Raw genomic sequence first — 12794 nt, forward strand, 5'->3', positions numbered from 1 at the left:
CAGTCACACTGTCTTTGTAACACAAAGCACCCAGCGGGTCCCAGGGGGGCCAGGGGACAAGGTGGGCGTGTCCCAGGGGGGCCAGGGGACAAGGTGGGCGTGTCCCAGGGGGGCCAGGGGACATGGTGGGTGTGTCCCAGGGGGGCCAGGGGACAAGCCCGGCAAGGCCTGAGGGCAGCTGGGACCCCTCCTCACTCCCCCTGGGCCGCTGGACCCACCACCGACCATCCTGTGTGCACACACATGTGGTCCCGTGACCTAGACGTGCTGCTGGGGCGCCCTGACCAAAGCTGTGGTGTCAAGCTGGATTCTGAGTGTGTCTTTGCTGAAGGCTACAGTGCCAAAGCGTCACTTCTCCTGAAGCGTGTGACGTGCTTGGGGGAACCGTCATTCTCTGGAGACAGGGGGACCGGGACGCGCTGAGTGTTCAGGCGCTGTTGCTGTCGTGCCCGGAGGCGGGCCCTCACGCCTGGCAGGGACCCCGAGGAGGGGCAGGGCCACCCACACTGTGCGAGGACAGTGAGGCCCAGCCGGTGGCTGTGGGCTGACACTTGGCAGGGACGCCCCGTGGCTTCCCAGAGCTAATGGCGCCACGATGCTGGTGGCGGCTGCTCCTGTCCCTGGACCGCGCCCTGGCCGCCAAGTCACTCCCCTGGGAGCAGAGCTCCGCGGCCCGGGCTGTGCCCAGAGTGCGGGGAGGTTCCTGCCTCCGTGGGACTCCAGCGCCCCAGGCTCTGGGGCCTGCGCTCGGTGCTCCCGGCTCTGGGTCCATCACTCACGGCCCCTGTAGCCAAACACACCCTACCTCCTTGCAACTACAACTTTTTCCAGGACAAACGGGATTGGGGGCATGCAGATTATGCTGTGTGGGAACCCTGCCCAGAAGGAACAGAGTGGGGCACCCGACGTGTCCTGTCCCGGGTCACAGACGGCCCGCTGCACCCCTCCACTGGTCATAAATCACCCAGAGACAGTCTCGCCCTCACGCCGCCTCCCGGGCGTCCTTCTGAAGCGTGTCCTGTTGTGTCTTCAGGAAAATGTGTGTGACGCTCCCTCCAATGGCCACCACACCCCAACCCCAAGCACCTCCAGAACTGTCTTCTCTCTCAGTTTGTCAAAGGCTCCTGTTTGGGGTGCTCCCCCCACACTACGTCGCAGTCCCCTCGCTGCCCCCAGATGGAAGCAGGGCCTTCCCACCCCACCCCCAGCAGCCCGTCCTGTGACCTGTAGCTACAGCACCTGACCCCTTCCCACTTTTTTCTGCCAAACGCCTGTGTCCTCTCCCCCATATTTGACTCCAGTGTGACACTCAGAAACCCCACAAGGCATCTGGGAATCCAGAGAAAACCTACACCCCTCCCCCTGGGGCGCAGGGCGTCTGTGTCTCTGCCGCAGGCTTAGGTGTGCCTCTGGCTCTGGTCTGGAGCAAATGCAGCTCACAGGAGTCTGATCCGGTTACCGGGGTCTCCCGTCTCCCAGGGGTCGGGGGCCCCGGGGGTCGGCGCTTCTCTGGGCTGCGTTGGGGACTCTCCCAAAGCCAGTTACACAGCTCAAGCCACAGGCAGGAAGGGATGCCCAGTGGCTGCGTCCTGCTCCGCAGTGGGGCTGCCTTCTCCAGGAGGACCCCAGACCTACACCCTAACCTCCGGGGGGCACAGGCGGGACCTGCAAACACGACACGCCCTCCCTGTTGGGGTGCGTCTCCCTTCCCCCCAGCAGGAACCTGCTCATTCTTCTTAAAAAAGGGAGAGAGATTCATTTATAGAAAACCTTTGTACAATTTATTTCCTGTTATTAATCTTTAAAGTATAAAAATGAGGCTCTAGCTAAGTAAATGCAGGGTTTCAGTGATGAGATTTTGACCATGTGAACAAATAAATAAATATTTACAGTCTTTGGCAAAACAAATGAAGTTTCATCAATCTGGAAGAGAAGTTTGTTCAAAAAAAAACATAAATAATTTACCCAAAAAAATATGGTACATTCTGAATATTCACATCGTCACCGCGCACTGCCGTGTCGTCCGTCAGGCGACCCAGACGCGGTGCGCTCTGGGCGGCCATTACTTTAGTCCAGTCCCCAAACCCCCGCTGTCTGGGAACACAGCTCCACAGAGTAAATCCAAAGTGCAGCAAAACAAAAAGTCAACCTCAAAGGAAGCAACAAATACAACTTTATCGAATGAAATGTACAAGTGAGGACAAGAGTTATGATCCTCTGTATTTCACATAGAAATGAGATCACGATCAACTAAAAGGGGAGAAGGATTTGCCCGCGTCAGCCAGATGAGACAAACTTCTCTTATTAAACCCGTAAGCGGAGGGAGATTAATATTTCCTGTAGAAAGAACACGCAGTTGAAAGCAAAAAACAAAACAAAACTGTGTGTGTCGCTGTGTGATGGATGGGCGTGTGTGGCAAGGCTTGATGCTGCCTTTCCTTCAGCACGTGAGGTTTTGAGCCCTCTGTGCCGCAGAGAACAGGAGCACACACTGGGCCAGCGCGGGGCAACGGTGTAGATTAAGGTCCTTTATCGAGTCTCCGTCATTTGCCGACTCCCCTCCGTGTGAAGCTTTATCGTGACCACAGCACGTGGTAAAACGTGTACCTTGACAGGAAGATACTTTTGTAACTGCGTCTCTGTGTCACATATGCGCTATACATCTACTCCCAGAAATCATGCTCCACACGTGTTACTGCACATACTCAAAATAAGTTACTGGTCAGTGAAGCTGCATTCTGAAGCCATTTAATAAATACTAACAAACCATGTATAACTGGAACCTTCATGAAGTGTTGCCAGACTAGGTAAGCAACTTTTGCTTCGCTGCAAAGCCCAGAGGAGGGATTAGATGCTAAAGTGCACTGGCTGCTTCGTGCGTCAGGAGCAGGGACTGGGAAAGCTCCCGCGGAGACCCTGGCCGCGGGAAGCAGAACCCAGAGACACGACTGGAGTTCCCTCCAGCCCCCCACCGGGCGCCCCTGCACTCTGCTAACCTCACTATCGGAGGCCGAGGACCGACTCTGGACTCCGGACCCCACGGCGGGGCGGGACAGTGGGGGAAGGGGCTTCGTCCGCCCTCCTGATCACCCTTCATGTTCTAGTAAGAGCGCGCTGGCCCCCCACGCCGTGCGAGGGCGCCCGCCCCCGGCCATCCGCACAACTCCGGACGCAGCGAGCCCGCCGGGACCCGCTGTCGGCAAGCACCTCGGACCCAAGCGTGGGAAGGGCTGAAGCACTCAAAGTCGTGTCGCTGTATTGTTTCCGCTTAATTTATGATAGTGGCTTGCGCACAATATTCCCTTCCACTCCATATACACATAAATACAATAAGTAATTACATTTTATATGTAAACGTCATTCTTTTTAAACAAACAAGAAGCACGTAATGCCGCGCTCGGTTCTCACTGCACAGAGTCCCTATGTCATCAGCTGTCTTCCGGGCGGACGGTCACCTGTGGGGCCCACGGGCAGTCTGCTCTGAAGGCGCCTGGGCACAGGGTGATGTCGGTGAAGGACCCCCAAAGTCAGGGTCGAGGGCAGGAGCTGCTGCTAAAGCGAGCGAAGCCGGAAGCACCCACACGGACTAGGGGTCGAGGCAACGGCATCTACAGTACATTCCGGAAGTGCAGCCCGTCCCGTTCAGACATCTACAAGACAACAGCACACAGTTAGGACCGCTGCACCGTGAGTTGTTTATTTTGTCTTACCTGCAACCTAAGCATCACTTTAAAACGATATCCACAGTATGGACGGAGGTGCGAAGGGAGGCGTGCGGGGGAAGACATCGGGTCTTTGCCCCGCAGACGGCAAAGGAAACTTCACCAGATGTTTCTCGTGTTGCTTTCTCCCCTTGTGGGATTTCTGAGAAGCATCTCTGAGTCTTACTGACCTCACCGGCAGGAGGGAATGTCCTCGTGGCCTCGAGGCCATATGGCAGCCATATGGGGTCAGACCAGATGGGGGGCTCCCTCCCAGGCCTGCAGCGCGGTGATCAGGTATCTTTCTAGAGAGGTAACTACCCTCTTTTCAGCAAGGGTAGCAATCTAAAATCCAAAATGCCACCGGAGGCCCAGAAGCCGTGCGGAACGCCCACGCACAGGATGGAACACGACGTGGACGGGCAGAGCCCGTGAGGACCGGGAAGCGTCCGCGCCACCAAAGACATTCACGTCCGTTTGAAAACAAAACACAGCGCAAGCTACCAAACAAAGCAGTGGCCATCGCTTGTGGCTCTAATGCACCACTTTTACGCGAGGGAAGTTTAATACACGTCTCCTCCCCACTGTCGGCGCTGCAAACACGCACGAACAGTGTTCTCACCCACCTCGGCATTCGTATTTAAGGTCCGAGAAATAGACCATTTCTTGAGAGAAGACGAACAGACCCAGCCGCCCGCCGGCGTACGTCTGGTCGTAGATGGGTCCCGAGTCTGCCATGACCTGCTTTCCTTCATGCACTAAGACTCTGGACACAAGGGCGCAGGGGAGAGGAACAGGACATGAGTGCCAGGCAGCAGGGCTGTCCTCACAGGATCTGTCAGCAGTGACGGGGCACTGTTCCAAGACCCAGCCTCAGCCAGTGTTCTGCGGGTCTGACGGCCCCTGGTGGGGGGGACGGGCATCTCCAGGTCCCTCTGCCTGGATGCCAGGTCCTCGCCACCTTGGCGTCCCTCCCCGCGGCCCTCAGGTGACTTGGAAGCCACGTGCCCTGGGTCCACCCTCTAGGCTCGAGCTGCAGAGGGGGCCCTGCCCTAGTGCCCGGGGCAGGACCACACGTGCTGATGTGCCTCTGACCCTCGGACAGCATGTGGGCGAGTAAGCGTCACGGCCCGACGGCGAGGCTGTGCTTCCCCCACCCGGGTCTGCTCCTTACTGCGGGGGGCCCCGGTGCGCCCTCACCTGATGTAGCCCGTCTTCGGTCTGTGGGTCAGGTGCCACCTGTAAGCAGTGTAGTCTTTCCAGCCAATGTTTTTGGGGTCATGCCACAGCGTGCGCACCTGAGAAAACAGCCCTCTTGAGTTCAGGTGCCGCCCCACGGCTCTGCCGGGAACCCCTGCAGCTCACGCCGCTGGGAGCCTCGGGTGTGGACCGGAGTCCCCGAAGGGAGCCACACCGTCCAGTGCTAACGGCACAGGGCGCCAAGCCAGAGCCGTGGGGACCCCAAACCTGGATCCCCTGCTTCCTCGACATGGGGCCTTGGGCCAAACTCTTGCCCTTTTAAAACCCAGTTCCCCTCATCTCTGGAAGAGCTAGAATCACGTGTGATTTACAAGAGGACCGTTGACTGTTTATAGAAGCACCCGGCATGGCATCTTTAACGAGGTAGGTGCTCAATAGAAGAGAGTTAAAATTACCTAACTTGAGTTAAAAATAACAGAAACACAAAGACAGGGCACCTTCCGGGGCCAGAACCGCTCTCCGGAGCTCGCTCCGGCGCCGGGCGGCCTCACCTGGCCCTGCGTGTTCCCCGTGTGCCACAGCGCATTCCGCAGGTGCTCGCCGGTGCCCGTGGTGGAGTTCACCACCTTGAGGGACACGCCCGAGTAGCCGTAGGCCCGCGTGGGCTGGTCCTCCCAGTAGGTCTGCGTGACCTGCTTCCACATGACCACGTAGAAGCGGCTGCTGGACTGGTAGCCGAAGACGAAGCCAGCATAGTCATCATCCCTGTCGGTGTTGACGTAGAATGTGCCACTGAAGTCCACGGACCCAAACTCGTCAAAACCTGGGTGTCAGAGGGAAGGCTCAGTCATGAGTCAGGCGGGGACAGCCCTGGAGGTCACGCCCAGTTGGCCCCGGGATCAGTGGGTGCAGGTGGGAGGAGGCTGGGCTCTGGTCTTACATCCACCTCCGCTTTCATGGCTCTGGGGTTCACGAATGTAGAGGTTTATTATTTTCAGACCCCACTTCTTGAGTTTGACAGACCGTTATTCTGTTATGTAATATTTTATGTCAAATCCATAGAATAAAATGGCTTGCTGAACATGACGTCATGCCTGCCTCCCCAGCTCCTCCATCGAGACCACTCAGGCAGACAGGGAAGGACGGGGACCCCCTTACCCCACCTCATGGCCCCCCCGAGCCTCCCCCATGCCCCCGGGAACCGCAGAAGGGTGCTGTGAACCTCAAGGCTCACCGACAGCAATGCCAGGGTCCGAGTTGGCCGTCTGCACCAGCTCCTTGCCCTGATGGCGAATGACCCAGTTGGGGTCTATCTGAGTGGTGCCCTTGGGGTCCAGGTGGACCATCTGGAAGTTCCTGAAGTCAGTCTCACTGATGGCGCTGTTTTCAGGACACACGTCATCGATGTCTGGGATACTGTCGTTGTCAAAGTCGTCTTTGCAAGCGTCCCCACGCCCGTCACCTGCCATCAGAGAGCCAAGAACAAGAAGACATGGTAGATGGTGGGCTCCTGAGCTGAGCACTGTGCTTGCATCCAGACAGGCCTCCTGTGTCCTGCTGGAGTCCCACACGTGGCTCTGTGGTGACCCCCAGAGCCGCCCTCAGATCCCGGGTCCCCCACTCCCCTGTGAGTCACTTAGGCTCAGAAGCGCACACCCAGTCTCTGGTCCCAAAGGCTGAGCCGCCCACACGTGTCCGGGGCCCGGAAGTCACCTTCTCACGGCTCCCCCTGGACCCGAGCCCAGCACGCACCTCACTGTCTACTCCAGACCCTCTCCCTCCCTCAAGACCCTGCCTGGAGGCAGCCCACTGGTTGGGGGCCACTGCCGGAAAACCTTTTTGTTTGCTTTGTCCTTGAAAGAATAAATCCCCAACCCTTGCTGAGCCTAGACCCCTCCTCCTTCCGCTTGTGATGGGCACGTCTCTGCTGAGACCACCAATGGTTTTGGTGCAAGCCTATGGCTGTGCCGGGGGCGGGGCCCTCCGCACGGCAGCACGGGGGCGGGGCGCCAACCTTCCGAGGGGGCGGGGCGCGCGGAGCTGCTCACTGGCGCTGGGCACCCATCTTCCAAAGAGGGACGGGGCACCTACCATCTGAGTCCTCCTGGCCTGGGTTGGAAACTAGCCGACAGTTGTCCCTGTCGTCTGGGACCCCGTCATTGTCATCGTCCGAGTCACAGGCGTCGCCCTGGCCATCGTGGTCGTGATCAGCCTGGTTGGCATTGGGGATGTAGGGGCAGTTGTCCTGGTTGTTCTGGTGGCCGTCATCATCGATGTCATCGTTGTTGTCACACTGGTCTCCCACGAGGTCGTTGTCCATGTCCGTCTGGGGGACAGAACAGGGACCTGGCTGAGTACCCGCTGGGTGGACAGACTCCAGGCTGGACGCCACTGTGGACGTTGGGGCTGGGCTGCCTCCTGCCTCGTGTGAGCCGCTGAGTCTCAGAGCAGGGGCAGCACCTGGGTGACCCGGCTACGCGGGCCCGCTTCCCAGAAAGAAGAGGGAAGAATTAAGGCTGGGGAAGCAAGTGCCTTTGTGACGTTGTCTGCAACAGCACATCCCCCGCGACAGCAGCACCTTGTGCGCTGTGTCCTCCGGAGGCGTCTCTGGAGGAGAAGCCCGTCCCCACGTTTGCATCAGGGACACAGGCAGATGGAGGGCAGGTGCCCCGTTCCCCTCAGACAGGGAGGCGAGGCCCCCACGCCCGCGGCCGCCGTGGCCACAAAGATTGAAGCGCTGGGTTTTTCAATTAAAATTACTGAGAAGCCTGCGTTGTCCTTCCTGGCAGAGCTAATGGGAAGCCACAGCGACACGTAGATCCACGGACGATTAGGTCCTGGGATGCCCCTTCTGCTCGCGCACACACCCGACCGAGCGCGGTCCGTTACCTGATCCGGGTTGTGCACCAGGGGGCAGTTGTCGCAGTGATCGCCCACGCCATCCCCGTCCGTGTCCCTCTGGTCGGTGTTGTACACATAGGGACAGTTGTCCCTCTCATTGAAGACGTCTGCAGGTGTTCAGGGGAAGACGGAAGCGTGCTGGCTTAGCACAAGCACAGAGCTTCCCCCCGCGTTAAGGAACTTACGGATAAACTGCGATTTGGTAAAAACAGAGCTAAGGATACAGGGAAGTGTAAATATTACCAGGCTCACGGAAGAATGTATGTCAGGTTTCCCGTTAAAGCTCAAATCCCCTTGGTCTAAAATAGAGCCGCCCTGGAGGCCCCCGATGGTGTCACATGACGAGGAGCTGTCACGCGTGTTCGTGTGGGTCCCCTCTGAAAGCTCCGTGTGGACTCTCTCCCCCAGACCCATTCCAGAAAGAGGCCACGAGCCCCCAGGAACTGAGCCGGGACTTGCTTCTACATGGAGGGGCGTGCCGGAGGCGGAGGCTGCCAGGGGCGGCCCTTATTCCAAGAGCCCTGGAAGTGGGCAGTGAATCCCACAGCACCGGGGCCGTGAGAAATGTGAATTTACAGCGGGCAGCGACAGGCCCGTCCGCGGCACCGCCAGCATCACAATTGCTGAACCGGGAGGAACACACAAGACAGGCCAGGATGCCTCTGCCCGGGCCAGGCGGGGCCTGAGGGAGCAGGGCAGGGGCGGCGGGAACGGCCCCCCAAGAATGGCTGGCACGTGCTCCAACCACTGCCGGGACAGAGGGGCGAATCGGCCCAGCCTGCAGATGCCTGGTGGGCAGCGGGCAACTGCCGCCGCTGGGGGCATGGGCTCCTTTCCAGGGCAGTGGCCTCTCCGGCTGAATGTGACCTGGTGGTGTCGGAGGCTCCTGCCACGCTGGGACCCCCAGGGCGCTCTGCCACGCTGGGTCGTGGAGGGTTAGAAGTCAGGGTGTGGGCGGAATATCCCTGGACAAGGAGGCAGGCCCAGCGGTCAGGTGTGTCTCCCGCGGTGCAGTTTGCTGAGGACACAGGACTGCACACTCGGGGCTCTGGCGGGGCACAGTCACACGTGTGAAGGACACAGAGCCTGGGTCACGGAAGGAAGGTGCCGCGTCCACATGGAGGGTGGTCCTGGGGCCGGCGGCCCCAGGGGCGGGGGAGGGGACCGGCCGGGTGAGGCAGGGCTCCGGGGAGGACAGCTCGCGCCCGTGTCCCCTCGCAGCAGCCCGCGGGGGCGGCCACGGGACCGGCACAAGGTCCGCGGCAGGGGCGGAACTGACCGTCTCCGTCGATGTCCACGGAGCACGCGTCACCCTCGCCGTTGTGGTCCGTGTCGATCTGGGCTGGGTTGTGCACGTACGGGCAGTTGTCACAGCGGTCCCCAACCTCATCCTTGTCATAGTCGAACTGGCGCGGGTTGAAGAGAAGCTGGCAGTTGTCCTGTGGAAAAGGCACGGGGGGAGGTTGGGCGTCTGCGGGAGGCGAGTCGCTCACTCCGGGGGGACCCGGGCCCCCAGGCCGAGCCCTCAGCCTCAGCCCGACGCTCCCCCGCCGTCCAGCCGCGTCCTAGTGACCTGTGCACCTGCCCGGCTGACGGGGAGAGACCTCCTCACCGCAGACGACAGGCTGGGAACAGATCCGCCGCCGGCCTGAGCGAGTGAGGGCCAGTGGGCCGGTGCAGGGCAGGTGAGGCCTGTCCCTGCTGTGACTGTGAGGTCACCTGGCTGACAGTTTCCCCAGAGAGTGTGCCGGTTTCGGTGCGGGCGAGCCCCTCGGCACCCACAGGAGGGCGGGCGGGCGCCCTGCAGGCAGATTCCCCCCCCCCCTCCGCCTGGCTGGGGCACCACGCGCTGCACACGGCGTGGAGTGCAGATCCAAGCCGTCCCGCGAGGGGACACGCTCCCCGCCGCCCCCACCTTCTCGTCGTCCACGCCGTCATTGTCATCATCGCCATCACAGGCGTCACCCGTGCCGTCCTTGTCAAAGTCTTCCTGCCCAGAATTCGGCAGCAGGGGGCAGTTGTCCTGCAATCAGAGGGTGCACGCGAGTCATAAAGACACTGCGGGGGCAGGAGGGCACAGAGCGGACTGCGTCAGGGTCACACGCTGTCCTCGGTGGGGGACACGCAGGTTTCTCCTCAAGTCCACGCTGGAGACCCCGAACCGCTGCCCATCTTCCGGACCAGGGCAGCTCACGTCCTCTGCCCAGGACCCCACAGGAACCCGAGGACAGGGAGGGGCTGCCGCTCTGGAGGCGTGGGGGCCCCCCAGCCCCCGAGACCCCGCCTCTGGGCGCCCCTCACAGAGCCACACCCACGCGCCCCGCCCCCCTCAGCCGCAGGCCCGGAAGTCCGCAAACAGCCACCATGACCCCGAAGGGGAACTCGTAGAGGGTAGGAGGTGGGGGCTGGGGAACGGGGTGGGGGGGTAGGGATTGGGGGGAGGCTGGAGGCAGAAGTCAGGGGCCGGGGGGAGCAGGGCAGGAGGCAGGAGCCAGGGGCGCGGGATGGCAGCCTCCCGCGCCCCAGCCCCCACCTTGACGCAGTGGTAGGTGGCGTTGGTGGCGCAGACCAGGTTCTTGTTGGGCCAGCCGTCCAGGTCCGAGTCCTCCCCGCAGATGAGCCCGTCGCCGGCGTAGCCCGTCTGGCACTCACACTTGAACATGGGGTCGCTGAAGTGCCCCAGGTAGATGCACTCCGCGTGCTTGTGGCAGTGGTGCGTCTTGTCCTTGCACGGATTCTCAGGCTCACACACCTTCGGGAGGGGGGCCGGGGGTGAGGACACACCGAGACCCCCACCCCTCCCAGGCGGGTCTGAGGCAGGTGCTCAGGGCCAAGGGCAGGGGTGCAGGGCCCCCCCTCAGGTACCCCAGGGGCGGCCCCCAGAGCCTCGGAGCTGCGCCCTCTGCTCTCCAGAAGCAATCCTGAGGTCCAAGCCCGCAGGCGACCCTCCACCCTCATCCTGCCAGGGTCCCTGCAGGAAAGCTCAGCTCTGCCCCCTCCCCCAGGGCTGGGCAGTCAGGGTGGTGGACAGGCTCCCACAGCCCTCCTCCTGCTTCCCCAGAGTCAGCACCCCCTGCCTCCTCCCCCAGGGAGGCTGCCTGGGATTCTCCACCTGCCCCCAGTGCTCTGGGCTCTTCCCGACTGATTCACAGACTTTTCCCAGGACACGAGTGGCAGGTCGCTCACCTGCTTGTCGGTCCTGGCCGCCTCCAGGCCGACGCCGAAGGGCTGGGTCCCTTTGTATCGAGGAGGGCACGGCAGGCAGTGGAAGCCGGGGTTGGTGTTGACGCAGCGGTGCGCTTTGCCCACTGTGACGCAGACATCGGTGACGACGGCGCACTGCAGGATGAGCAGGCGTGAGCCCCGGCCCTGGCCCCGAGGGCACCCCTGCCCCCAGCCCCGAGGGCACCTCTGCCCCGGGCCGGGCACCCACCTCGTCCAGGTCCTCACAGTGCGTGCCGTTGCCTAGGAAGCCCACGGGGCAGGCGCCGCAGGACCAGGACCCGTCCGGAAAGCTGCTGCACTCGGCTCCCGGGAAGCACGGGCTGGACAAGCAGCCGTCTGCGAGGACAGGGCGGGTCAGCTGGGGCGGGCACACAGGGCGGCCGCCAGGGCACAGCCGCCTGCGCCCAGGAGACATCTGTCCAGCGCCCGGTTCAGTCGGAGAAACCGAGTCACTCAGGGATATGCTGGCGACGCGCTCGCCCCTCAGTGTCCCCTCCTCCCCGCATCTGTCCTTAAACGGCAAACAGACGGGGGCTACAGGCACGTGGGGGACTGACGGGGAGTAGGGTTACACAGAGCGCCCCGCCGAGCCGAGGGGCGCACGGGCATTAAATGCAGTTATCTCCGCCAGCATAGACCTAATCTCTCTCTTCTATATTTTCTACTTTCCTACTTTTTATATTATGTTTTCTATGTTTATGTTTTTAACCAGAATAGAAACGCAGTGGCTTGTTTAGAGGTCCATCTGACCGAAGCGTCCAGACCACAGGGACGCAGGCGGGTGGGCGTCCCGCCCTCACACCCACCTACGGGGCAGCTCCGTTTGTTGCACATCTGACGCTCCTGGACGTCCCCCACGCAGTCCTTGCCCCCGTGCTGGGGCTCGGGGCTGTTACAGACGCGCGTCCGCTCCCGGATCCCTCCGGCACAGGTGACGGTGCAGGCTGACCACGGGGACCAGGGGCTCCACCGGCCATCGACTGAGGGCAGAGAGCACAGAGAGTCAGCGCGGAGCCCGAGCTACCCAGGGGCTCCCAGGGCAGGAGCTGGGATGGAGCGGGGTTCCACACACAGCAGGGACACTGGAAAGAGCATCCCCTCCTGACGCTGAGCCCGGGGGTTATGGGGACAACAGGTTTCAGCTGGCTTCGTTTGCACCTCCCGGGGGAGACGTCGCAGGGAAAGCTGCCCGCACAGGCGCCTGTCAGGTGCCAGGTGACAGCCTGCATCTGAACGGTCCCAGGAACTCAGGCTCCGCCTCCTGGGCAGCCTGGCAGCGGGAGGACCCCCCCCCCCGCCCCGCGCTCCTTTTCCCCACCATCTGTGCGCTTCGTGAACAGGGCTTCCGGAACTGGGTCCTGGCGCCCTGGGTCCCCGGTGGAGCTGGCTGCAGGCTCAGGGGGCCGTCTCCCGAGACCACCCCCCCTATTCCATGCTGTCTACACGTCCCCCGGTAAAGGGCATGCTGTCGCGTTTCCCAGGGTCCAGGCTGACTTGTCCCTTAGCTGTGGATTAGCAGCAGTTTAGCTGAGATGGCTCACCGGAGGAGACGCCCTCAGGCCAGCTCCCAGCCAGGGGCCAGCACGTCCCCACTGCCCGGTCCCCGCCCGGCCGGCCCCCTGGAGCTGGGGTGGGGGGGCCTGGCCCTGCTCTCTGCAGGCCCCCCACCGCTGGCCGTCCCCACTGCCCAGTCCCCACCCGGCCGGCCCCCCGGAGCTGGGGTGGGGGGGCCTGGCCCGGCTGTCTGCAGGCCCCCCCCCGCTGGCC

The 12794-nt window shown here is 61.9% G+C and overlaps 1 protein-coding gene across 1 annotated transcript in view; it reads right to left on the reverse strand.

Annotated features, from left to right (window-relative positions):
• Positions 1–1758: 1758 nt before the first annotated feature.
• Positions 1759–12794, reverse strand: part of THBS2 (thrombospondin 2) — a 23354-nt gene continuing 12318 nt past the window's right edge. Inside the window, exons 10-22 of the mRNA XM_029945263.1 lie at positions 11834–12007; positions 11236–11363; positions 10989–11141; positions 10336–10554; positions 9718–9825; positions 9082–9241; positions 7791–7909; positions 6993–7227; positions 6136–6363; positions 5453–5724; positions 4902–4999; positions 4328–4467; positions 1759–3650 (exon numbers count right to left, since the gene is read on the reverse strand). Of these exons, the coding sequence (XP_029801123.1) occupies positions 3643–3650; positions 4328–4467; positions 4902–4999; positions 5453–5724; positions 6136–6363; positions 6993–7227; positions 7791–7909; positions 9082–9241; positions 9718–9825; positions 10336–10554; positions 10989–11141; positions 11236–11363; positions 11834–12007 (2042 nt within the window). The 3' untranslated portion in view covers positions 1759–3642. The remainder of the gene's footprint in view (positions 3651–4327; positions 4468–4901; positions 5000–5452; positions 5725–6135; positions 6364–6992; positions 7228–7790; positions 7910–9081; positions 9242–9717; positions 9826–10335; positions 10555–10988; positions 11142–11235; positions 11364–11833; positions 12008–12794) is intronic.

The sequence above is a fragment of the Suricata suricatta genome, chromosome 7 (genome assembly GCF_006229205.1).
Source record: "Suricata suricatta isolate VVHF042 chromosome 7, meerkat_22Aug2017_6uvM2_HiC, whole genome shotgun sequence".
In the NCBI taxonomy this organism is placed as follows: domain Eukaryota; kingdom Metazoa; phylum Chordata; class Mammalia; order Carnivora; family Herpestidae; genus Suricata; species Suricata suricatta.